Genomic DNA, 24,606 nt, shown 5'->3' on the forward strand with positions numbered 1-24,606 from the left:
AAAATGTCAAATAAAACACGACAGAAGCAACTTTTCGCCACGAAATTTGATATGGATTACCAGTGCACACCTCCTGTAACCACTCCGGTGAGTGGAAGTTGAATTTTTTTCCACTGAATTTTTAGATATTGATTTTTTTTTTACACTGTTGGTTTTTCAAATTCAAAGTCTGTGTAGTGGCCATTCATTTGTCCATAAAAAACAAATTAAACTTAATCCAAACAAAATCAAAAGACCACTGATGCACCATGGGGGATGTGATGTAACGCAGGCAAAGGAGGATGAATGTCCAAAAATGAATTCTGGCGTTTTTCTGATTATTTATTTCCAAAACAATAAAACAAACAGAAGAACAAAGAAAACCTGCTGCTCTCTCCCTTTCCCTGGTAAAAACCATTGGCCCACCCCAGTGCATGCTGGTACTCCAGGTGCCCAGTGTGACCTAATTAGCAAAATATTCAAAACAAATAACTAACAAAGAATATTAGCAAGAAAAATCTAATCTAAATAAAGCACTGAAATTATTCAAATAAAGTTACTCATAATTAGCTAATTAAATTTACAACTAGAACCAAAAAAAAAAAAAAAAAAACTAACTCTACAAATAGCCACAGTCTGCTTTTGATGCTGTAAAAATTCAATATTAGAAATTCGTATTCAAACTCTGATGGCACAGAAAAACTTCCATAAAATTACCATTCAACCAAAAAATTCAGGGTATCTAATCGGAATTTTTTGAAAAGTCAAAAACAATTAATTACCTTGCAGGCATCTTTAATTAAAGTGAGGTATTTTTCAGGTAACTGTAAAGCCTGGTTTAAGCCTGGTTTATAGTAGGTAACGCAAGACGCAAAGAAAGACGCAAGAAGAAACGCAAGCCCTTGCGCGGTTGCGTGTGTCACCTCAATTTTCTAAACTTCAAGCAAGAAAAGACGCAAGCCTACTACTTGAAAACGACATACTCATCGATCAGACAGCATGCAGAGCGTTTACACACAGTGCACTTCACTCCTGCCCGAGCCGAAATCAACCGGCCTGAAAAGCTGATTCCCCTTTAGCTATAGGCTAAACTCTGTAAATATATAACTTTAGCAACATTTGAAACATTTTCAGGCGAGAAAGTAGTCATTTAGACCCCCAAGGTGTTGAAAATCTGACAAAATACCGGCTATTTACAAGAAGAAGAAGCATGAATCACTCGAAAAGGTCCAGGCGGTGAATTTCCTTTCATCATAGTAGGCTTGTCATTGAAAAACCCCGCTACTCCACCTACTCTCCTGGCAGTGAATCGCCATGCAGCACACGCAAAAGGGCCGGCAAAGCTAAATGAAGTAAGCCGATTTCAGACCAGAGCGTGGCGTGGCGGCAGCGAAACGACGGCAGTCTTTACGCCGGTTATCAGGCGGTGTGTTCAACTTGGCTTTTCACACCGGACAGTCCGCGGCCGCGGTAGTTCTGCTCCAGCCCTGTCTGCATTCCCCATTCATTTCAACGGGACACCGCCGGCCGCCGCCGGCCGCTGCCGTTCAAATTCCGCTCGAGTTCTATTTTCCAAAAGCAGCGCGGGACGGAGGCGTCTCCGCGCCGCTACCGCCCGACTACCGCCGCCTCGGTGTGCAAGGACAGATCTGTTTCCATGTATTTTCACCTCCGCCGGTGAAAATCGCTTCCGTTCCGCCACGCTTTGCCGCCCTGGTCTGAAATAGGCCTAAACGTCTCGAGCCATTAACATACGCGAAAGACGCAAGCGCAAGGGCAGTTAAAAGAAGTATGCAGTTCAATATCAGCACAAATACCAGAGAAACAATGCATTTACAGTGCTGAGTGGTAAAATAATTGTTAGTTAACATTTAACCTATTTAACATTTTTTAACAGTAAACTTCATTGTTCATCATTGTTACAGATATCTGTAATATACATCCAGTCGTGTTTCACAAGGGCTTTGCAGTTGTTTGCAACCTTAAAACTATATTTTGCACCACCAGAAGAAGAAATCTCATGATTATTATCATCATTATGAGTAATATTACTTGTATTATGTTATGTACAAATCTAATATATGCTGTTTTATTTCAATTAATGGACATGTAAAGTCCAACTGGCCATCTCTGATCAGCTCGTGCTCGTGCCTTACTTGGTGTCCTGGTAAATTGGGTAGTGCGCCTGCGCAGTAGCAATCTCGCCTCAAGCAGTTTGCCGAGCTAGTTTTGGCAAAGGAGGGAGACAGTGGGAGGTGCAAACTACACCATCCGACGTTTAATCGAAAGCAAACTGAATGAGGAAATAGGGGAAAAAACACCAGACAGACCTGCTGTCCTCTGCTGCAGCCGCACTCCTCTGAAAACCTTTTAAACCCCACCGGATTTATTTATTTTATTCTTAATAAACCAGTGAAGTTTGCGCCGTCATGTCGAAGGCTTTAACCCTGAAAATAAGCAGCGCGAACGCAGTAAAGGTGAGTCCGTTGGGAGTAAAAGTGCCCAAAACAGAACAGGGACAAACATATGCTCTCAAAGTCTGTTTGAGACTTTTTTTTTTTTTGCAGGTTGTGTAAATATCGGGCGACTAATGTGTTTAAAAAGAGTCGCTTTTTGGTGTCAGAGCGGCGGAAAGTCCCTCTCTGAGAGGAAAACGAAAGTAAATCCAACCGTGAGTCAGCAGCCTCATGCAGCCCAAAGTGTTCACTTTGTCCCGTTTCTCTTCCTCTGCAGGTGGAGAACTTCCGCCGGTCGCTCCATCAGGAGGTCGGTGTGTCCTTTCTGATGCTCATACACATTCATACAGAGTATTAACCTTTTCCTGCGTCACGTGTGACTTCCTCTGTGTGTTTTTTTGTGATCCCAGGCAGAGAATCTGTTCTCCAACTACATCCCTCTGAAGATTCTTCTGCTGGACGCTCTGCTCAGGGTTCAGTATTATAATATATTATAACTTCCAGCCCCAGAAGCTTTTCCCCCTCCGAGGTTTCTGATCTCCATCGCTCTTATTCTGTCTTTTCTTTTCTTTACAGGATGACAATCTCAGCATCACAGACATGTCTTCACTCCAGGCTCCTCTGGACATCCCCATACCAGACCCTCCTTCACCAGAGGACGAGGTGAGAATTTCATTTTAACTGTTTTATTTGAGATTCCATTTGGTCATTAGGCGGGTGGGACAAGAGAAAAATGGCATTTTAGGGGGTACTCCAGACTTATTTGGTATTTTTAAAACTATTTTCAAGCATTCTTTTCTCTTACTTTGTTTAGATTTGGTCTCAGGACAAGTAAATTTACTCAGAAACAGCATGTTTTAGTATTTTGTATGTGGATTATTTAAAATTTGATGGGTGGGACGTAAAATGTCAATTCTGGAATGACCCAGATGAGCTGCTGCCTGCATCATGTCTGTTTTTTTTATTTATAATGTGAAGTAAGAACATTCTCTGGTTAGTCAGCTTCCAGTGTGGGTGTGTCATGTTGTAACTGCTCTGCTCCTGTGCTTCTGACTGTCCAGAAAATGTTACAGCACCACAACTTTACCTTCAATGTTTCCTCATGAGCACCACGTGTTTATTACTAAGTTATAGAACCGACGAAAGGGTGCAAAAGTCTCGAACCTCCCCTTATTTTTTTTATGCACTGCCAGGAAAACAGAAAATAGATGCTGTAAACATGTACAAACATGAATACAAATACAGTTTTTTCAACTATAATGAGCTTAAAATTCAATAATATGGATATTTGAAGGCAAGGCAATTTTATTTATAGAGCACAATTCATACACAAGGCAATTCAAAGTGCTTCACAGCTACCACAAGAAGGCATTAAAAAATAATACAAATAATAAAATAAAAAATAATACATAAAAAATTAATAATAATAATAAATAAAAAACCCATTCAAAATAATAATTCATTTAAAAGTGAAGAGTGCAGATAAAATACAGAAGGTATTTCAGAACAATGAAGCTTCTGCTGATAAACTTGATCTCAGTGACGTGTTAACCACGTGGTTCACTACGTCTAATTACAGGGAAATGATGTAAGGATGATTCAAATTATACTGAGAATTATACGCCTAATTTACACATTACCATGTTTAATAGTATATATTTACAGCAAGCCTCGACCCACCCTCCGTTTCCTTATCTGTTGACCGGAAAAACAGGAAATATTTGCAGGGATTTATTAAAACGTGCAAACATTTATGTAAATACAATACTTAAGGCAAAAAGAAGGTTTGAGCAATTCTAATGAGCTTTAAAGTGAATATTTGGTCTATTTTCTCTGTCAAACTGTGTTATCTTTGGTGTTTTTCATAGATGAAACTAAAGAAATGGAAACAAATGAAGTGTCTTTGTGACAGGCTGCTAGTAACAAAGTGCCTGAAGTTACAAATTAAAACGGCTTCTTTGCTAAGTTGTCTGTTATGTGTCGACACAACACTGGTTCATCCCTTGAGCCTGTTTTTTGCTTGAATGATTCATAGGTCGGAGTTAAGTGGCTTAATAAACAAAAAAGGTACAAGGACTGGACTGAAAATGAGTGAAAAAGCAGCCAATGTCCAAAGAAAAACTCTGAAAGCCTGGAGAACTACCACCGTCTAAACGTACAACAACAGGGCATCAAAATGTACTCTCTGGTCATAATTTAGCATCGACAATCCGAATCTGCAGCCTACCTTCTCTCCACAAAGGAAAGGTTGGAGGCTGCTGGCTTAATCTTTTGAAAACTTCAGTAATTTCCGTGATAGAAGAGAAAGATCCGGCATCAGATGCAGGTACTTTCTACAGCTGTCGAAGAGCTTCACCTGTATGAAATGTGCTTTTACAACCAGAAAAACATCCAAATCAGAGACTTTATGATCAGTTCAGGATAAGTAAAAGTATCATCCAAGCCCTCTGATTTAACAGCACCTTTTAGCAACAATTCAGTTACGTTTATGAGATGTTCTTAACTATTCAATAAAGGGATTTTAATACTGCGATCCTCCGAGTTGAATCCAAAGCCAAACTGTTTCTCACCACAAAAAAATGATCTCCCAGGAAATGGAGACGGACAATAACGAAGAAGACGAGAAGAAGAAGAAGAAGAAAGGTAAAGTGTTTTTGTTCAAAACCAACAGTTAATGTGTGCGGATAAAAGCCACAGCTGCCATCTTTGTTCCTCAGCTCCAAAATGTGGCTACATCAAGGGGAATGAGAAGATCATGATGCTTCTAGACAAAGTGAAGCCAGAGATCGTGGCTCTCAGAGAGACCATCATTGTTGTAAGTGAACCCGCTGTAAAACACGGAGCTAATAACCCCTGATGATGTAAAAAGAAACAGTGCGTGATTATTCTTTCTGGATTTAAACTCCTGCAGGTGTCCTCCTGGATTCAGCACCTCATTCCAAAAATAGAGGATGGAAACGACTTCGGAGTTGCCATCCAGGTGCATTTCTTTTTCTGTCCTTTTGACCCTCGCTTGTGTTTTAATTGTTGTTCCTTCGTAGTGCTTAACAAATAAACTTCCTTTTTTTAACCACAGGAGAAAATCCTGGAGAGAATTGCTGCCGTGAAGACCAGCGCTGAAGGTTTTCAGACCAACATCAACAAGTAAGATGGATGCATTTTTAGACTTTTTAAAAATGATCATTTCCATTGTTTCTTCACCTGTTAGTGCTCAGTTTTGACTTTGTCCTTTTAAATACTCAGGTACTTCTTAGAGAGGGGGGATGCTGTCGGCAAAGCCTCCAAAGAGACTCATGTGGTGAGTGATCAGCGCTTGGTGACAGTTTGGATGTTTGTCACCACCTATAAGTCATCACATATACGGTTTTCCTCGATATGTTTCTTTTATGATTTGAATTGGAATCTAGTCCTCTGACTGGATAATTGTAAAGTTATATCCTCATTTTTAAGTCGCTTTGGATAAAAGTGTCTGCCAAATGCATAAACTTAATGAATGTGGGCGTATAAGAACGTGTTTAAAGCCCCTTTAGTTGTTGACGGCCAGACAGACCAATAAAGACTCAGCAGTGAGCGGGAGCTCTTCTTTTTGTTTTTCCTCCCTTAGACACACCTTTTTCACTCAACTTAAAGGGATAATCCGGAGTAAAATGCACTTTAGATCAATTTGCGGGATGTTGGGAGTACATACGTTGAGTTGACATCAAAATCATGTCATTCGGATGTGTTTTGAGAATTTCGATTTGACCGTTTTTAGCCAAAAGTCGTTAGCCTGGAAGTGAGAGGGGCATATCATGTCACCGCTACAAAACGCTATATTTATACCTATTCTACAGCTCCAAACAACATAACACTTACATGGTAGTGAGTAGAGGGTCCCTAAAGCCAAACCGAAGTGTCCCGAGGTCTTCATGTGGTCGGATAGAGAGTCCAGAATGAATTTAATCAAGCCAGTACCTTTCCGGAAATGTTGCTGCTGCAGCTGCCACTTAAGACCGTGGTGAAGTTGGTTTGATATTGCTTTGGAAAAAAAAGACACCTTATTTCCTTATTGTGAATATCTGTCGAATATCCAATATCAAGACAACTTCACCACGGTCTTAAGTGGCAGCTGCAGCAGACACATTTCCGGAAAGGTACTGGGTTGATTAAATTAATTCTGGACTCTATATCCGACCACATGAAGACCTCGGGACACTTCTGTTTGGCTTTAGGGACCCTCTACTCACTACCACGTAAGTGTTATGTTGTTTGGAGCTGTAGAAGAGGTATAAAAATAGCGTTTTGTAGCGGTGACATGATTTGCCCCATTCACTTCCAGGCTAACGACTTTTGGCTAAAAACGGTCAAATCGAAATTCTCAAAACACATCCGAATGACATGATTTTGATGTCAACTCAACGTATGTACTCCCAATCATCCCGTAAATTGATCTAAAGTGCATTTTACTCCGGATTATCCCTTTAAACAACAGTGAAAAGTGAAGGTTTTTATAAGCTTTAAAATATCTTTAACTTGTCCACAAACAGATGGACTACCGCCTGCTTGTCCACGAAAAGGACCAGGCCATCTTCTCCGAGATCAAGGTGATCGTCCTCGACATCCGTGGATTCTACGTAAGTCTGAGTCTTTACAAAAGTACGAATACCAACACAGAAATGGAAAAAAAAAAATACACGGTTGGAAGGTAAAATCCTTAAAAACCTGATTTACAGTCTTGTAAATAGTCCAAATTTACCAAAATTGGAGACGTATTTTACATGTTGGAGGATTTTGTTGTCAGTGTTGATGTGTCGGCGGGTAATAACCGAATTACCTAAAGTAAAGGAGTACGAAATGTGTTGAATTTGTGCTTTCTTGTGAAGCTGGTGAATGCTAGTTTAAATGCTAGGAATGGTTTTAGAGTCCTATCAAATGCTAATGAAACTGTAAATAAGTTGTCGCCTCAGCTGTGTTTGCATTGGGAGCCACTTTACTCTCATAAATAAACGTTTTCCACTTTTTTCTCAGGCTGAGCTTTACGACATCATCAACAAGAACCTGGAGAAGGTGACCAACCCAAAAGGAGAGGAGAAGATGTCGATGTACTGAAGCTGCAGAGGAGATGCTCTGAAGGATCCACTGGGACAGATTCTACAATCCTCAGCTGTATTCAACTTTTTTCTGTGCTGTCATGCTGCAACATACGAGTCAAATCATTAATTTGTCCATTTTTGCATTTACAGTCCCCAAAAAACCTGAATGAAATGAACTGGATGTTGGTTTTCTCACTGCTGTGTAATGGTAACACTTCAATTTAGTCCTAAGATTTGCACTAAATTTAACTTGGATGGTGAATAAAGAAAGAAAAGCTCCTTTTTCACACCGTGTGAGACTCTCAGATTTATTCGTAACTAAAACTGGATGCATCTTTGATTATCCAACACTCAATTACGTTATTACAAAAATATGTTCCTCCCTCAAAAAAGCACAAGAGGGGACACTGATAAAACAATAATTACAGAATGAACTCAGGAACTTTTAACACGGGAGAGGCGTTTATCCACAACACAAAAACGGAGCATTTACACATCTGGTCCTTCTCCGCCGGGGATGAGCTGCAGAGGAGAAAATGATCCGACATGAATTACTCACAGCTGCGGCAGGGATCAATCAGAACCAAGAAAACCCTCATGATCGTTTCCTACCATGGTGATGTTGTTCCCGTTGAGGAGGATCTGGTCCAGTTTGGTTATCCTTCTTCCCTCTGGTGTGATTTCACTGCAACAAAGGTTAGAAATAAAGACGAGGCAAATCACAGAAGCGGCCAGAGGTTCATTTATCCTTCGTCTTGTTAGTTCCCTGTTACCATCTCTTATGTTAAAGGGGAACTGCGGTATTTTCAACATTAAGCCTCTTTTATGAGTCGTCGGCAATGTTTTAGAACCCCCCTCACCGCTTTTTTGATGTTTACTGCTGTCTCCGGTATTTGCCTAATTTTGATTCTTCTCAACCTGCTTCAGAACGGCAAGTCATGTGCATGTCCAAAAAGGTCCGTAAAAGCACAATAAACGTCCGTTTTCAAAATCATCAGTTCACCGGAGTGGTTACTGGTGTGCACTGGTAATCCATATCAAATTTCGTTGCGAAAAGTTGCTTCTGTCGTGTTTTATTTGACATTTTGTACTGGATGTTCGTTGATATTACTCCGCCACCGCTAAGAAAATAGTGCGAGCATGAACGAGCTGCCAAATAAAACACGACAGAAGCAACTTTTCGCAACGAAATTTGATATGGATTACCAGTGCACACCAGTAACCACTCCGGTGAGTTGATGATTTTGAAAACGGACGTTTATGGTGCTTTTACGGACCTTTTAGGACATGCATATGACTTGCCGTTCTGAAGCAGGTTGAGAAGAATCAAAATTAGGCAAATACCGGAGACAGCAGTAAACATCAAAAAAGCGGTGAGGGGGGTTCTAAAACATTGCAGACGACTCAGAAAAGAGGCTTAATGTTGAAAATACCGCCGTTCCCCTTTAACGGGTTGGTTTTGACCCGTGTTTTAATTTAGTTGTAAAATACACTAAAAACAATCATCTATCATCCAATTTGTTTTCTCATCTCTTGGTTACCTTGTTAGGCTTCTTTATCCATAAAAATATTGGTTTTAATATTTTTGGTGTGGGCCCCTGGGCCTTGTTTTTGTCAGTAAACCCCTCAATTTCAATAAAAAAAAAAAAGTAAAATGAACCTCAAGAGAATCAATAAATAAAAGGTTGTTATGTCACCTGACTATTACTGAGGGGATTTAGAACACATCTCTTAAATAAATTAGTTTTATTTATTTTTTCTTTTTAATATTATTAACTATAGTAACATCTATGCTGTTACGGGTCGACCCATGTATTTACTTCAAGAAAAAGGCAAAAAAGTCTCTTTTTTTCAGCAATAGAACTTTAGTACAAACACAAAATGAAAAGCAGTGTGTTGGCTGACAGTGAACTTGTGATTTCAGTTTTGGCTCTAATTATTGCTTTATAATCTTATTTTTTTTATATCTGGGTCGAAACCGACCCTAACAACACAAAGGTCTTAATTTCAACTAGAGCATTTTATAATTTAGTGAAAACAATTTTTTTGTTTTATTTTGTTGAAATAGAGGTTCCTGACAAAGTCATAAAGCCTTGATGCAATACACAAATTTATATGGGTATGTTATGCATTTAAAACCTAAAAACGGGTCGGTGCCGACCCTAATACAAGACGAAGGTTAAGAAACGCATCACGAGTACTTACAATTCCGTCACATCCTCCAGCACCATGTCTGAAACTCGGAGTTAAAGGCCAGATTTGGGACAAACAGTGAAATGATGCAGAACTAGCAGGCGTTTTCAATCAAAGGATACTGACAAAGTCGTCAAAGCCCAGCAAGGTGCCGACAATTTCTTTGTCGGTTTTCATGACGATGTGAATTCGAGAGCCAATACATTTATCCACGAGCTCTGTGAGATGAAAGTGGGATTAAACGTGTTGTAACATCAGTTTCTACAGTTTTCACTTCCTTACTTTGAAGTGTTTTTCCTTTTATTTGATTGTCTAGTACCTGTGGTCACTGTTTAGGGTCCCTTTTGGAGAGATATGTGCACATATTGGTTAACATACAGCTCAGATATAATCAAACAGTTAGCTTTAGCACGAACCACAAGTACAAGATGTCTGGTGCCACGAGGGCTTAAGTTTTATCCAAAAAAGAAGATGAGGGGACTTTTTTTGACATCGAGCTGAAAATATCATTAAAATGCTCTCCCTAAAATATATAGATTTTGACTAATGTTTCACTACATCTAACTATAATGAACTGATGGAGGATGATTAATATTATGCTGAGACACATCTGGCCCAAATTTAAGTATTTTAATAGTATAATTTTACAGTACTATGGAAGTCTTGAACCACCCACTTCTTTATATACAAAGAAAACAGGAAATATGTAAACATTAAAACGTCAAAAGACCTTCAAAAAGCCTGGAGAACTATTGTTCAAGACCCCTTTAAAAGATTACAAGAAAGTCTGGCTGCTTGGAAGGAAAAATAAAGAAATGAGGGAATCATTCAATGAGGATCAGGACTTTTGCACAGCACTTCATATTAGCGCTGCAATGAACAGTTATTTCCACATCCTTTCAGTTATTTGTTTAAATAAAGTGAGAAGCTGTTTGACATAAAACAAGCAAAGAAAAATGTCTCATCACTAGGTGTTTGTTTGTCAAACAATCGATTTGACTCAGTTTTAGACAGAGAAATAATACAAATTCACACATTTGACAACTTCAATTCAAACAAACTGTTACCATTGTTGTTTTAAAACAACCTTACCAAAGCTGACTGTTAATCTGCGCTTCTCTGTCCATTTTAACCATACCTACATCTCTCCAATTATGGTAAAACCCCATAAAAGAAGGTGTGATTTGTTTTGAGTGAAGCTGAGCTTGAATAAAAAAAAAACAGGTGAAAAAAAAATTCTACATATAATCTTAATGTTACAAATATATAATTTGTTTAAAATGCAAATAAATAATCTATGAATTAGTCCAAACAACTTCAACATATTCTTATATACTCAATTAAAAGCTGAAATCAGAATATTCATTTTTTTCTTATGAAAATCGATTGATTTATATCAAAATTCATTTAAATTATATTTCAGTCTATCGGCTTTACCCTTCTTTGCATATTTAGAGTGAGTCCAGTTGAAAACTGGACTTTTATGTCACAGATACAACACAAAAAACATCGTCTTGTTCATACTTTGGACTTCATAACGAGCATCAAGCAACTTTAGCTGCTATCTGCCGGCGTGATGCTAACGCTACCTACCCAAAAAACATCGAAAATAAGTCTTTTTGTCACCCGTTTTCCTAAACAAACCCGACCTTTACATCTTGGCTTTACTCATCCATATATTACCTTTAAATACCTGCAATAGAAAAAACCAACATAATTAAGATTTTTACGAACCAAGTGGGAGTAGCTGCGACGGGTTTGTAGTTTGAGGGGCCGCCATGTTTGTTCAAATAACGCACCATGCAGACACAACCAATCCATAGAAGAGTACGAGGAACGAGACAAAACCAATCAAACGTCAATCAATCTTCAGAAAAAACATCTTTAGTGTTTCATGGTATAATCTGTTGGGTGAATATGTCGACTATTATGGGTTAAAACCGGGGAATTATGTGATTTATATATCAAATAAGCGAGAGCAATAATATGTGTTATTCACAACGTCGCTTTGTTGTAACTGTCAATATATGACGTCACACGTTGTTGACAGAATTAAATAAAACATCAAGATGGTTCCCTACCCGAAGTATTCCGTTTTATCGCTTTAGTTTTCAAACTATTTTCGAAAAGAAAATATTGTAATTATTGACCACAGTTAGTTAATTTAACACAAAGGACATTTTCACAACATTACCCCTAGTTAAAAGTTAAACCTGTATAAAATACTTAATCAACTTAATTAACCTGAAAACCTTTCTTTTTACCCAATGTTTTTAATGATCTCCCTTTGAATGCTCTGTCCTGTATTTATTTCGTTTTAGCATTTAAAGGACTCACTACTTTTATTTGTGTATTTTATTTGCATTTTACTGTCCCTGCTTTTGAACCTAATATTTGTCTTTTATCCCACTGTAGCACTTTGAGATTTTATTGTAAATGTAAAGTGCCTTATAAATAAAATGTATTATTATTATTATTATTATTATTATTATTATTATTATTATTATTATTATTATTATCAGCTCCAAAATGGGCTTGTAACAGGTAGCAGCATATGAAGTCATTAAAAACCCCGCTTAGTAAAATGAGAGGACTCTGACTGAAACCACAAAGGAGATGAAATACATATTTGGTCAAGATTTAGTCAAGATTTTAATATAATTCTTTAACATACTCATAAATTACATGATTGTAAAGAAATCTGCCTTTATGTCAATTTTTTTTTTACTTAATATAATGTGAATATGGCAGTAGCCTAATCAAATCATGCACAAACAATTGACTTGGTATAAACTTTACACTAGTCCTGCTAAAAGCAAACATAGTTAAGCTAGTTTTAGGTTATATATAAGCTACATATAAGTGATATCGTTAATTGTATTTAATAGCCTTGTAGTGCATACAATTGGGGCTAATTTAGCTAAATATCTAAATAGAATCCCAATTGAATTGGTATCTTAAATTTTTGAAATATCAAGTCATAATTCTGAGATATAATCTAATAAATTTGACTTTTATGATCGTTTATTGTATTTTCCCTAAGACATTGCTAGAAATGGACTTCAAAACATCCAAGTTGTTTAGAATCTTCTCCTGTCTTCTCTAAGCTAATGTAATGCTAACACTTTAGCTAAGTTGTTAACGGTTAATTTAAGCAAAGACGGAAGTGGGGTTCGGGGAACCCTCTCGCTTTGGCTGTTAGGCTTCTTGCGCAGCGGAAAGAAACGGAAGAGAAAATCATCTTGGTTGTAGTCGTGCCAGGTTTGGCTGTGCTACTGCTGCTTGTGTTTGACAGATTCAAGGCAAAAATTTGGGTCTGTTCGCCGTGTTTACATCTGACCCCCGAGTTGAAAACAACACCCGACTGCCAGGGCACCAGGAGGGGATGGAGTCTCACGGCAGGGACGAGGTGAAGGGACCGGTGCTGCACATCGTGGTGGTTGGATTTCACCACAAAAAGGGCTGTCAGGTAGGAGAACCTGCTCCATGCTAACAGAGGCTAACTGCTAACTAGCTCTGCTTATTGGGTAGACATAAAGGCGTATTCCCACTATATTTACGTAAGATTTGAGTAAAGGATTGTGCTACAACGCAGTGAAAGTATCTGTATTTTAAATGTACATGGAATTCATGATCGTTCAGGGTTTATTATCATATAAGTTAATGATAGTAGACGATAGTAGATAGCTGTGCGGGTCCTGCAGCAGTGCAGAGCTGAACATCAGCTGTTTGTTTTGGACTCGCATGGTTATGTAACATATGTTCTGCTGCCAGCTCGCACATCTTTCCAGTTCAGTTTTTCCCACAGAAGCTCACACTTTCCTTTTCTTTCTGTGTGACAAGGCTGGGGTCGATTTATAGACAGAAAACGAATGAGCTGCCTGGTCTGGTTGTTTTTTCCCCCCTTCCAATTATAAATGGTTAAACATGATTATTTTTAGAGGTTTAAGACCAAATTTGACCTTTGAGGTTGTCATATTTAGTTAATTGTGGGTATCTTTTACTGAAAACAGTTTTGAGACACAGCGATATGACTACAATAATCAGTGGCACTCACTGATTTAATCCCAAATATGAACTACTTTGAACTTATTTTCTGTGTTTATTCATAATTGATGTAAAGCATGATGTAAATCTGGACACGTTTGTTTGAGTTCATGTTGCTAATAAGATGGGGGGGCTGTCACTACATGTGATCTCACAGAAAGAGCTGCTAAAACCAAAGTTAATGTACAATTTTGACTATTAAGTCATAATCTAAATCAAGTGTAAAGTTAAAAACTCAAATCCCGACGATTTGCAGCCTCACAGATTGAGATTCTGGAGGTTTTCTTTATCTAATAGTGTGGTAAACAAAATTTTTGCAATTTTTTTTTAAACAAGAATCCTTAAAATGTATTTGTTTTAGCTGCATTTGTCCACTTCATGTTGCTCCTATCTGAACATTTTCAGTTGTTGACTGATTCATTTTGTAAAATTTGCATATTTAAAGAGATTTACTTGTCTCTGGGAAGTTGTACTGCTCTCTTTTGTCTGTCAGATGTTGTAGCCTTTAAACGATTGATTGACTCATTAGTTGCGTGTTTGTGCGCAGACGTGTTCTCCGGAGCCTCCTGCCGCAGCATTATTGATCTCAGCTAGACTTTCTTTGTTTTATGACCTAATTGTTAACCAGATGTTACAATTTCAGCTAAGAACTGATCATTTCCCTCTCAGAGATGTTAGTTAAAGTGTTGAAACATGAATCATCCTGCAGCTTCGTCTGTTTCCCTTACTGTCATTTTGGTTTTGAGCCTTAAATCAGATAGGCTATCAGTTCACTAACTTATCAGGTGTAATACCGTGGTGAGTTCAGCTCAAATCTTCTAATCTTTGGCCGAATGCTTCAAATTTAAAGCTACTTACTTTGAAAATGTCTGTGTTTGAGTTAATTTGAGGAGGAAAACTACATTGTTTGTAGGCTTAATAAAAAGATCTGCATTAATGAAACAAAATCCTTCAAAAGTGCACGTATTAGAGACGTTCAGTTCAGATATTTCGTTGATGCAAGGAACAGCAGACCGTCTGTTTTCATTCAAACACGACTGCTTCTGGTTGCTTTTTAACCAGTTTCTGTGTTACAGTCTATCAACTCGCTGGCATTTGGCCTTCTGCCTCCTCCAGGACAAAAGTAGCAGTAAACACCTGCTAATTAGTGAAATTGTTCATGAGGTCAGGTGCTCTAATGCACTCTGTAAGTGCTCCTGCTTCTTGTTAAATGCTTTAAATGTACAGACTCACAACCGAACAGATAGATTCCTTGTTGTCGCTGCTGTCCGTATGTCGGTCTGTCAGGCAGCTGCTGTGCGACATAAAAGATAAAAAAACAGAGCATCTTTTTCATGGAAAGATGAGATGGAGGCCTGGACAAACACAGTCTTTGTTGCCTGTGTTGGTGGGAGGTTATCTGATAGGGGTCGGCGATGTCCTGCTGTGCCTTTTTCTTCCTCATGTTCCCCGGCTGCCTGTCCTGATGGTGACAGAAACGTTTAAAGAAGCTTGGAAAAACTGCAAAGAAAGCCAAACTTTAACATGGATTAACCATGGACACTGAAGTCTTTTTAGCCTCTATTTACCCAGGTTAGTCCCACTGAGATCAAAGATCTCTCTTACAGAGGGCAGCAGCACAGTTTGAATTCAAACTGGCTCACAATGATTTCAAAAGAGCTTTAAACCCATTCAATGTAGCAAGGGCCTGGATTTCAAGCTCACATTGTAATTTATTCTGAGCATTAGGTTAGGGATGCACATTATTGGATTTTCGGCCTATATTTTACAGTGAGGGATGCCCTTTGCCCTCGAATGGCCACGGCTGTATTTCCTGGCTTTATCCAACGCTATGAGAAGAGACTGCTGGTGAAGTTTTGTTTCGCCATAATGACCTTGAGATGGTTCTTGAATAATTTGGGCTCACCTGATCGTAAATTCGCATGGGGGGGGAGATTGCCAAAAGAGTCTTTTTGTCACAAAATCCCAGGCGAGCTCATGGTTCAGTGTTAAAAAAACGCAGAAAGAACATCATGTAGACACATCAGCGCAGAAAGCCTCCAACAAAAGACGACAGGGTTGCAGTTTCTACTGGAAGAACAAACATTTTGACCGAGCTTTTGTTCCAAGCACCGTCCCTCCAGAGCGAGCGGTGGCACCTCGCCCTGTTGTGGCGTTCAGGACGAGCAGGTTAATCCCGTCGCAGGCTCCTAACTGTCACAGCAGGCAGGACGCTCGGCTCTGTGGCAGAAGCTTTTTCTGGAGCTCGCTGGAAACGAAACGAGGTCAGCGAAGGTGTAAAAAGGCCACGTTGTCCTGCAAAAGTTACAGTTTTTGAGAAGTGCGCGGCAAAAACATGCTCTGATGTGTGAATAGGAGGCTAAAAAATGGTGGGTTCACCCCTGTGCAGTATGATTGAACTCATTTAACTAGTTGATTACTGCTGAAATAATCAGTCGATTTAAAGACGGAAGCCTCACCGGAGGAATTTAAAGCAACAGTAGTAAGTTAATCTTAGTATTTTGTTTAAATTTTAAAGGTTTTTAAAAGAGATACTGCTCACGTTCTTGTTGTAAGATCAGTTTTAATTGATATTCACTTGCTGGGAAGCTTCAGTCTGAGTGGTTTATATGGATTCATCGTCATCAGAACCGGAAATCTTTGGTCAGGTAGACCTATGCTCGAAGACTTATGCATAAAAACAAAAGAATAGATCAATAAAATGAAAAAACAAGTGAGATAAAATACAGCGCAACAAGGGATTAGTGTATTTTCCCAAGAGCTAAAAACTGGAAAGTGCTCTTTCCTGAATAGAAGTACATTGAGGTGAGTGTTTCTTGTAAAGCAAAAACGGTAAATAACAGATATTACACATGAAGCAAATAGATAAATGCACAGTGATAGATTCAAGTAAAAAAAACAAAAAAAAATGTATTATTGCCCTTAAAAAACACAGTGTCATTGCACATGATTCTTGTTTTAAGTAATGGATATCGCACGAGTAGATACACGATAACTAACAAATTCTCAGGGTTGGTTGCTACTTGTGTGTGTGACAGAAGTGGAGGCGTTATATAGGGATGGGAATTGATAAGATTTTTTACGATTCCAATTCCATTTTCGATTCTGCTTAACGATTCGGTTCTTAATCGGTTCCCTTATCGATTCTCATTTGGAGAAAAAGGACAACAAACCGGTCGATTAGCATCAACTTTCTCAATGTAATGCATGAGAAGGCATTCATTTAACCTTAACCGTTACTAACAGCAGGTTTTACAATGAGGCAAATGGCGCTAACATGATAGGCAGTGTTTGTTAGTTAGTTAGTTACCTGCAGTGTTAGCCGAGGACATGCTAACGTTGCTAACGTTGCTAACGTTGCTATGTTCAGATTCACCAACGTTAGTCCGGAGCGGATCGAAAACGCGACATTCATTCATAGTTATTGCATGTTGGTAGTATTTCCTCCCTTTGGTGAAATATTCACTTTGCAAGTTGCCCTGTTGTCGTCTTTTTTTAGGGATGTGTAACCAAACTTTCGAGCGTTTGTACCGCTCGGGCGCCATGTTTACTGTTGACTGCTGGCTGCACCAGACTCCGTCATTCGCGCCCACTGGAATCGATAAGGGAATCGTTTGCAAAATTGCCAAACGATTCCAAGGAATTGAAACACTGGGAACCGGTTCTCAACAAGAACCGGTTTTCGATTCCCATCCCTAGCGTTATGCAGTCTGATGGCTGAGGATGGAGATTGTAGAGCACCTTGTGCTGGTTAGCCACACCAACACACCACAGCAAAGAAGATGGCAGCATGGTGCTGCACAAATATAACCTACTCTGACCCTTCTTGTATGTGGCCATTGAGTGTCAGTCCATTGTCTTAAAGATACTTATAGTCCTGCACGATCTCCAGGTCCACCACCAGTTCTTTGGTTTTACTGATGTTCAGTCCAGATTAATACAGTAAATGTTGTTAGCAGCATCTTCTGCTGCTTGTTAGCAGTGTTTGTCACTAGAGATGTCAGGTCACTGGTCTGGTCTTAGAGTTTTATATCCTCTGTAGAAACACGCCAGCAGCGGTGTAAATATGGCCTTAAGTGGCCGTTCGGGTCATCCCCCGCCTTGTGATTTACACCACAATAGGTTGTGGTAAGAGGGAAAGGGAATTTGTGACAATAAATCTGTTTTTGTATTTCTGGAAAGCAAAAGATTCCAAAAGAAGTTGTGACGGACATTTTATAATAAAAATAAATAAATAGGTAAATGGTTACCTTAAATTCTCTGTCCTGTCCCCAGGTTGAATTCTCCTACCCGCCGCTGATGCCAGATGAGGGCCATGACAGCAACCTGCTGCCAGAGGAGTGGAAGTACCTCCCTTTCCTGGCTCTTCCTGATGGAGCACACAACTACCAGGACGGTATGTTGGAGCTACACTTGATCAGGGAATCTGAACGTCTTGGAAAGTCTTGAAAATCTTTGATTTCAGTTTCTTTCAAGGTCCGGCTTATCTAAATTATTAAAATTATGTTTTATCAGCTTAAATGTCAACAAAAGCTTTAAAAAATAAATAAAAAACAGGAGGTAAATGCAGGTTTTTAAAAAATGTTTAGGCAGCGTGCACCACGGGAGCTGGAGCGTGCACGCAAGGAACGACGGATCCACTGGTTCCTTTCAGAGCAGGTACTTTGTTTTTGCTTCAGAAATGTCTATAATCTTTTAAAGTGGTCTTGAGCAATAGTTCTCCAGGCTTTCTGAAGGCCTTTCAATGTTTTTCTTTGGACATTGGCTGCTTTTCCCCTCGTTTTATGTTTATTAAGCCACTTAACACCAATCTATGAATCATTCAAGCAGAAAAAAGGCTCCTAACTCGAGGGATGAACCAGTGTTGTGTCCACACATAACAGACAACTTAGCAAAGAAACTGTTTTAAATTGTATCTTTAGGCACTTTGTTCCCAGCAGCCTGTCACAGAGACACATCATTTGTTCCCATTTCTTTAGTTGCATCTATGAAAAACAGCAAAGATAACACAGTGTGACAGACAGAAAACAGGATTTCTGCAGCAACAAGGTGATTCCCAAAGAGCTGTTAGCTGAAAACTCGGCATATCTCAGCATGGTGTGCAGTGTGTCCTTAAAACATTTGAGGAAACTGGACAAGTGGAGGACAGAAGAAGAAGAGTCAGGCCTAAAGAACTATCTACAGCAGATGAACAGGATCTGAAAGTGATGTCCTTAAGAAAGAGGAAAACATCCAGCAAAGACCTGACACAGGAGCTGAGAGATGCATCTGGACCTTCAGCTGATCCATCTGCTGTTGGCCCAAGCCTCATCAGAAATGGGCTCCATGGAAGGGTGGCTGTCAGGAAGCCGTTCTTAAGGAAGGGAAACAGGGAGAAAAGGATTGACTAAAAATGCCCTAATTTCAGTGTTCAACATTGCATCTTAGCCCCATCAAAAAGCTTAATTTATGCCTTCATTTAGGCATTAAAAAAGTGTGGTGCGTGCACGTTTCCAGTGCGTTTCTAAAGTGACCACCGACTTTGGGATCTCAGCTACTCTATTAAATGTCATCATGTTTTGTAGGTTACAAACAGTTAATCTGACTGATTTCATCCTCGATGTTGTTATTATTGGTCATCATGGTTATATTAAGGTCAAAGAGGATCAAATCTAGTCTGAGAGACAATTCTGTGTGAAAGTCTTGTTCCTCATTTCTTCATATTTTCCCTTCAAGCAGCCAGACTTTCCTGTAATCTTTTTAAGTGATCTTGAGCGATAGTTCTCCAGGCTTTCTGAAGAGCTTTCTTTGGACATTGGCTGCTTTTTCATTCATTTTAGGTCCAGTCCTTGTTGTTTGTTAAGCCACTTAACTATAACTAACTTAACCTATGAATCATTCAAGCATAAAAAAGGCTCCTAACTCGAGGGATGAACCAGTGTTGTGTCCACACATAACAGACAACTTAGCAAAGAAACTGTTTTAAATTGTATCTTTAGGCACTTTGTTCCCAGCAGCCTGTCACAGAGACACATCATTTGTTCCCATTTCTTTAGCTGCATCTATGAAAAACAGCAAAGATAACACAGTCTGACAGACAGAAAACAGGATTTCTGCAGCAACAAGGTGATTCCCAAAGAGCTGTTAGCTGAAAACTTGGCATATCTCAGCATGGTGTGCAGTGTGTCCTTAAAACATTTGAGGAAACTGGACAAGTGGAGGACAAAAGAAGTGTTTATCTCCAGTTTTCATGAGCAGTCAGGTTTGTGTTCCTGGCCGACAGTCATTTTTTATTCATTCAGATGTTTATTGTGAACATTAACTCGAGCTCCACGTCTGTCAGCAGGTTTTTATGCATTTCATTGCTGCAGCATGATTGGCTAGTTGGATAATTACAGGAATAAGCTGATGTTCATGTGTTCCTGATGTAAATGTAATGAGGGATTTGGAGCTTTCAGATTGATTAACTCGACTGAACTGATGTTAAATTAAAAACTAAGAAGAGAAGCAAAGTCAGAGGAAAGTCTGCTCCTCTCTCCTGTAACTTCTTCCATTTCTGTCGTGACGTCTTGGAAAGCACTGACCTATAAACCAAACCAAACCTCTGTCCGCTGCTCTGGTCATATTTCTGTATTTCAGACGCTCGGGCGCCTCAATGTGCAGAATCTGCTGTTTTCTTAAGAGCCGTTTTCTCGGATGATTGTGTGGTTGGTTCAGCTGCTGCCTCCTCTGATGTCTGCAGTGTAACCTTTGAGACCCAGCTGTCGTTTTGTGCAGAAATAAATCTTTCCTGCGTTATTAAATGCTCTTCACCTCCTTAGATGAAATTGAGCTGCTTTTCTTATTAGATTTATAGAGGCTTCAGACAGACTGTGACATTATTTCAGGCCTAATTAGCTTGATAATGATTTTAGTACATTTTAACGTACCGTTTTGTTTTGTTGAAGCAGAACAGAAGATATTATTAATGCCAAAATCCACCAATTTTCAGCTTTTCTGGCTATGACCTGGTGGCCAGCAGATCAGGCTCAGAGAAATCAGACGCACTCGAATACAAGCGCGTTTTTCACTGAGTCAGAGAAACTCAAAGCTCCCAAAATTCAAAATTTCTAAGGCAATTAAATGTTGGAGGAACAACCATCAAGTTTGACCACGAATGAATTAAAGTGGGGATGGAAGATCAATTAAATTATATTCTTTAGTCACTCGTTCCTTTTTAAAAAAAATAAGATTTTAACATAAAGAAAATATAGAGCTCATGAATCTGCATCTGTTTCCGCGGAACCTGCAAACATTCATGTTTTCATGACAACACAGAGACCTTTAAGGACCGCCCCCTCATTAGCATAATGTGGCAGGAACGCATACGGAAGTGTGAAATCAAATAGGCAAAGAAAATGAATAAGTAAGATTAATTCCAATGAAATAACAAATTAAATTTATAACTGAGTAAATTAGTAAATAAATAGCTAAAAGTAACATAAGCTTAAATGAATGCTGTTTAAAATTAAAGCAGAAAAATGTATCTATTTTACAGACTATTCAATTATTTTAGCACAAGTTATTTTAGTAGCATTTATTATCATCTAAACGTATTTATTTAGCCATTCATATTTATGTATTTTTAGATTTTGACAGATTTTGACAGTCCTCCATATATTTTGTCCAACACGGCTACATAAAACTTAACAAGCATCCAAGATAAATAATATTGACCAATTTAATGCCATGGGAACCATAGTTATTGGTCTGATTGTGGTTTGAAAACTTAAGCCTCAGGTGCTGCTGTAGATCTCCTCTCAGCATCATGTACCTGGCCATCAGTAGGGTGGATCAAAGAACAAAAATGAGTGTATACTAATATGACTGATTCTTATGTTTTTCAGACACGGTGTATTTTCACCTGCCGCCTCTCAGTGGAGACATGAAGTGCGTGTATGGAGTCTCCTGTTATCGCCAAATAGAGGCAAAGGTCAGTCAGTATTTTTTATTTACTTTCAAGGAAAATGAGCCTTATTTTGATAAACCAAACTAATGAGAAAACACCCTTTCTTTGCACTTAAAGCAACGCTAGAGACGTTTGTAAACCTTAAAACTATGTGTGACCTGAAACTGCCCTGGAGCTCCTGTGGGTGCGGAGACATCGCAGTTCACGACTTTGGTTTCCAGCCCTGTACCTCCTTGTTTTGCATTACGGTCGCTTTACATCCTTGTGATCGCTTCAAAATGACAACAAAATGCATCTGTGTGGTTGTACATGTGCAGGGCTCACATGGAGATTTGATTTTTATGGCAGTGGTGTCATATCCCACAACTGTAGGGAGAGAGGAAGAGCAAAAAATTGGTCCAATTATCCAGGGTTACTTTAAAGATTGGGGCATTTATATGAACTTCAGGAAGGTTGGAGTCAGCCTTGGCGAGCATTGGTTGACAGATGAGGCACACGCATAAAGAAAACAGTCATCCTTACATTTATTAACAAGTAATGTTGGAGTGTCGGATGGCAACTATTTGCCCACAACGATTTACACTATTTATCTAATGAGTAATACTCACAAGTAAAATGTTTGCTTTGTGTAAGCACAAGTTACACAGATTATTTTACTAATATCTTGACCGTGCTTCAAATTTAGATTACACAGGTTGTTGAGTGCAGTTCATCTTGTTAAACCGGAAAAGTGGCTCGTAAGAAAGCCAAAACCTTGACACTTTTACCAAAAAAAAAGTCTTTTCATGAAGGCAAAAGTGCTGTTTTGTGTGTTTGCTCATTCTCGAGGCTGCAAAAAAAAAAAAAAAAAAAAAGTTTCAGTGCAATCTGTTGGTTTCCTTAGCTAGGAAATTGTTTTTGAATTGGCTCTATATGAACGAATTGGATTATTTTCTGAATAATTATGATTACAATTAATTGAATTCCAATTGGCTTGAATTGGACTTTATTATAAGTGCCTTGAGATGACATTTGTTGTATTTGGCGCTATATAAATAAAAATGAATTGAATTGAATTGAATGATGTGTACAAGTTGAACTGTGGAGTTTCGTTGGAGAAGATACTAAAAACAGCAGCAGCCCCCTGATATACCACATGAGTGGCTTTAGACTTCTGAAGTACGTGCACTCCTGGTTGTTATATTTGGATATGAAAGAACTGGACTGGTCTGAAGAGAGCAGTGACCTCTGCCTGACCCAACATCAGTGTTGGACGTCACCAGTGCTCATGTAGCAGAAAGGCAACAAATCCTTGCTTATAGGTTTTAAAAACCAATGGAAAGCCCGAAACTAGACGAGTGGAGGCCGTTACTTGATACTTAAAGGGACATTATGTAATTTCTTCCCCCATCTAGTGGTGCAATTTTATTTTGCAAAGTCGAATGAATTTGCTCTCTAGCGCCTCGCGTTTTCAAATGTGCGTTGCAACTTCTTGAACTACGGCAGGCGGTATGTGTCAAGATTCAAGAAGCTAATAGCTTCAGACTCAAGGTCCATACAAACAAAAAGACATCAAGACACACAGTACAAAGGATTATATAACACACATACAACAACACTATAACTACAGATGACAGATAACATGTCAGATAACATAAGTTGACATAGCCTTTGGTGTGTAAATCATATTCCGGGAGTTACCGGAAGTGACGTCGACGCAGCGTTAGCGTTAGCAGCAGTGTGTAGTTGCTATCTGGAAAGTGTTCTTTTAAATAAACTCCCGGTAAACTTACAAACTTTCTAATGCCTCGTTTTGTGAGTTAAGAGCCTATGTGCACTACGGCAGAAGTTTGGTAACAATCAATGCATTATTAGTGGGATAATTTACCAGATAAAATCTATTTACCATTAGCGCCGGTAATAAGCCATTCGGCGGACGTGACGTCAAAATTACGTCATTTCCGCTTGCAGGCCTGGCGTTGGGGAAAACGCGATTCGAAGTGCTTTATGTCCCTCTCGGCACTTTGTCGTTTTTCAGAGACCGGAAGGACATGGCAGCCTCCATAGAGCTTACCTGCTCTATGTAGATACAGACAAGTTATTCTTCACTCAGGAGGATAAGTGAGATTTTTGACAGAGATAATTTTACACCAATGAGGACTAATTTATGAATGACTATGTTGATTTGAGCTAATAAATTACTTAATATATTACATAGTGTCCCTTTAAGAAAGAAGTAGCTCCCCTAAATATCTAACTGTTTTTTTTCACAGTTCTTTATCTTTTAAATGTTTTTTTTAATCCTTCTTCAGGCCTTAAAAGTCCGACAGGCTGACGTCACCAGGGAAACTGTTCAGAAGAGCGTCTGCGTCCTCAGTCGAGTGGTGAGTGAGTCACATGAGTCACATGAGGAGAAAGTCATCGTAAAACATAGAAGACTCCACTTTGATTTCAGGCTTACCCTTAAATCAGGAGTAAACTCAAGGCTTTGAAACGTTGCTAATAATGAGAGAAAAAGGAGGGAAAGGTGTGGATGTTTAGTTTTCTTCTGCTATCTTCTGTGTTTTTCAAGAACGAAGCTAATGAGGCTCTGAAGTACATTTGGTCTTTTGTGGTGTGTTTATTTAAATGGACGATCCCTGACATGGTTTTTATGCTGTAAATCACTCCCTTACAGTCCACTGCTGACACGGCATGTCGTTTTATTTGCAGCCTCTTTATGGTCTGCTTCAAGCCAAACTGCAGCTCATCACACACGCCTACTTTGAGGAAAAGGACTTCTCACAAATCTCCATCCTAAAGGTCAGAAAGAGATCCTGCCCGGCAGTGTTTTACCTTCCTGTTATCAGCTCCGCTCACCTCCTGTTTTCATTCGCAGGAACTGTACGATCACATGAACGGCTCTCTCCGAGGTTCAGCTCTGGACGGATCACAGGTTTATCTCGGTAGATGA

General features: G+C 39.1%; 3 protein-coding genes across 4 annotated transcripts in view; 2 read left to right on the plus strand and 1 right to left on the minus strand.

Moving 5' to 3' along the window:
• Positions 1-2,214: 2,214 nt before the first annotated feature.
• psme2 (proteasome activator subunit 2) lies at positions 2,215-7,794 on the plus strand. Of its 2 annotated transcripts, none has more exons than XM_075451983.1 (11): positions 2,215-2,456; positions 2,713-2,745; positions 2,846-2,908; positions 3,012-3,098; positions 5,027-5,078; positions 5,153-5,250; positions 5,347-5,415; positions 5,512-5,579; positions 5,679-5,733; positions 6,962-7,048; positions 7,443-7,794. In XM_075451983.1, exons 1-11 carry the CDS (start codon positions 2,409-2,411, stop codon positions 7,521-7,523), a joined length of 741 nt encoding a protein of 246 aa, XP_075308098.1. In that variant the 5' UTR covers positions 2,215-2,408; the 3' UTR covers positions 7,524-7,794. The 2 variants fall into 2 exon arrangements, with proteins under 2 accessions (XP_075308098.1, XP_075308099.1); XM_075451984.1 differs by having other exon boundaries at positions 2,217-2,456; positions 5,027-5,073; positions 5,151-5,250.
• A 7-nt stretch (positions 7,795-7,801) lies between these two features.
• lsm5 (LSM5 homolog, U6 small nuclear RNA and mRNA degradation associated) lies at positions 7,802-11,537 on the minus strand. The gene is made up of 5 exons (XM_075451985.1): positions 11,435-11,537; positions 9,823-9,918; positions 9,713-9,740; positions 8,120-8,192; positions 7,802-8,029 (listed from the first exon to the last, which is right to left on the minus strand). The coding sequence occupies exons 1-5, from the start codon at positions 11,478-11,480 to the stop codon at positions 7,997-7,999; spliced, it is 276 nt and encodes a 91-aa protein (XP_075308100.1). The 5' UTR covers positions 11,481-11,537; the 3' UTR covers positions 7,802-7,996.
• A 1,388-nt stretch (positions 11,538-12,925) lies between these two features.
• The window catches only part of avl9 (AVL9 homolog (S. cerevisiase)), a 29,392-nt gene continuing 17,711 nt past the window's right edge, over positions 12,926-24,606 (plus strand). Inside the window, exons 1-6 of the mRNA XM_075452138.1 lie at positions 12,926-13,169; positions 18,023-18,143; positions 21,613-21,698; positions 23,966-24,037; positions 24,366-24,455; positions 24,532-24,598. Coding sequence (XP_075308253.1) covers positions 13,086-13,169; positions 18,023-18,143; positions 21,613-21,698; positions 23,966-24,037; positions 24,366-24,455; positions 24,532-24,598 — 520 coding nt within the window. The 5' untranslated portion in view covers positions 12,926-13,085. The remainder of the gene's footprint in view (positions 13,170-18,022; positions 18,144-21,612; positions 21,699-23,965; positions 24,038-24,365; positions 24,456-24,531; positions 24,599-24,606) is intronic.

Source organism: Odontesthes bonariensis, chromosome 20 (assembly GCF_027942865.1).
Source record: "Odontesthes bonariensis isolate fOdoBon6 chromosome 20, fOdoBon6.hap1, whole genome shotgun sequence".
NCBI lineage: Eukaryota > Metazoa > Chordata > Actinopteri > Atheriniformes > Atherinopsidae > Odontesthes > Odontesthes bonariensis.

Excerpts from the sequence above, each read along its gene's own strand:
- psme2 (XM_075451983.1), top strand. The coding sequence starts at position 2,409 with ATGTCGAAGGCTTTAACCCTGAAAATAAGCAGCGCGAACGCAGTAAAG. Across the intron at positions 5,079-5,152 it reads GAAGAAGAAGAAGAAGAAAG|CTCCAAAATGTGGCTACATC; the intron begins GTAAAGTGTTTT and ends TTTGTTCCTCAG. Across the intron at positions 5,734-6,961 it reads CCTCCAAAGAGACTCATGTG|ATGGACTACCGCCTGCTTGT; the intron begins GTGAGTGATCAG and ends GTCCACAAACAG.
- lsm5 (XM_075451985.1), bottom strand. The coding sequence starts at position 11,480 with ATGGCGGCCCCTCAAACTACAAACCCGTCGCAGCTACTCCCACTTG. Across the intron at positions 9,741-9,822 it reads GGGCTTTGACGACTTTGTCA|ACATGGTGCTGGAGGATGTG; the intron begins GTATCCTTTGAT and ends TCCGAGTTTCAG. Across the intron at positions 8,030-8,119 it reads ACGGGAACAACATCACCATG|CTCATCCCCGGCGGAGAAGG; the intron begins GTAGGAAACGAT and ends TCTCCTCTGCAG.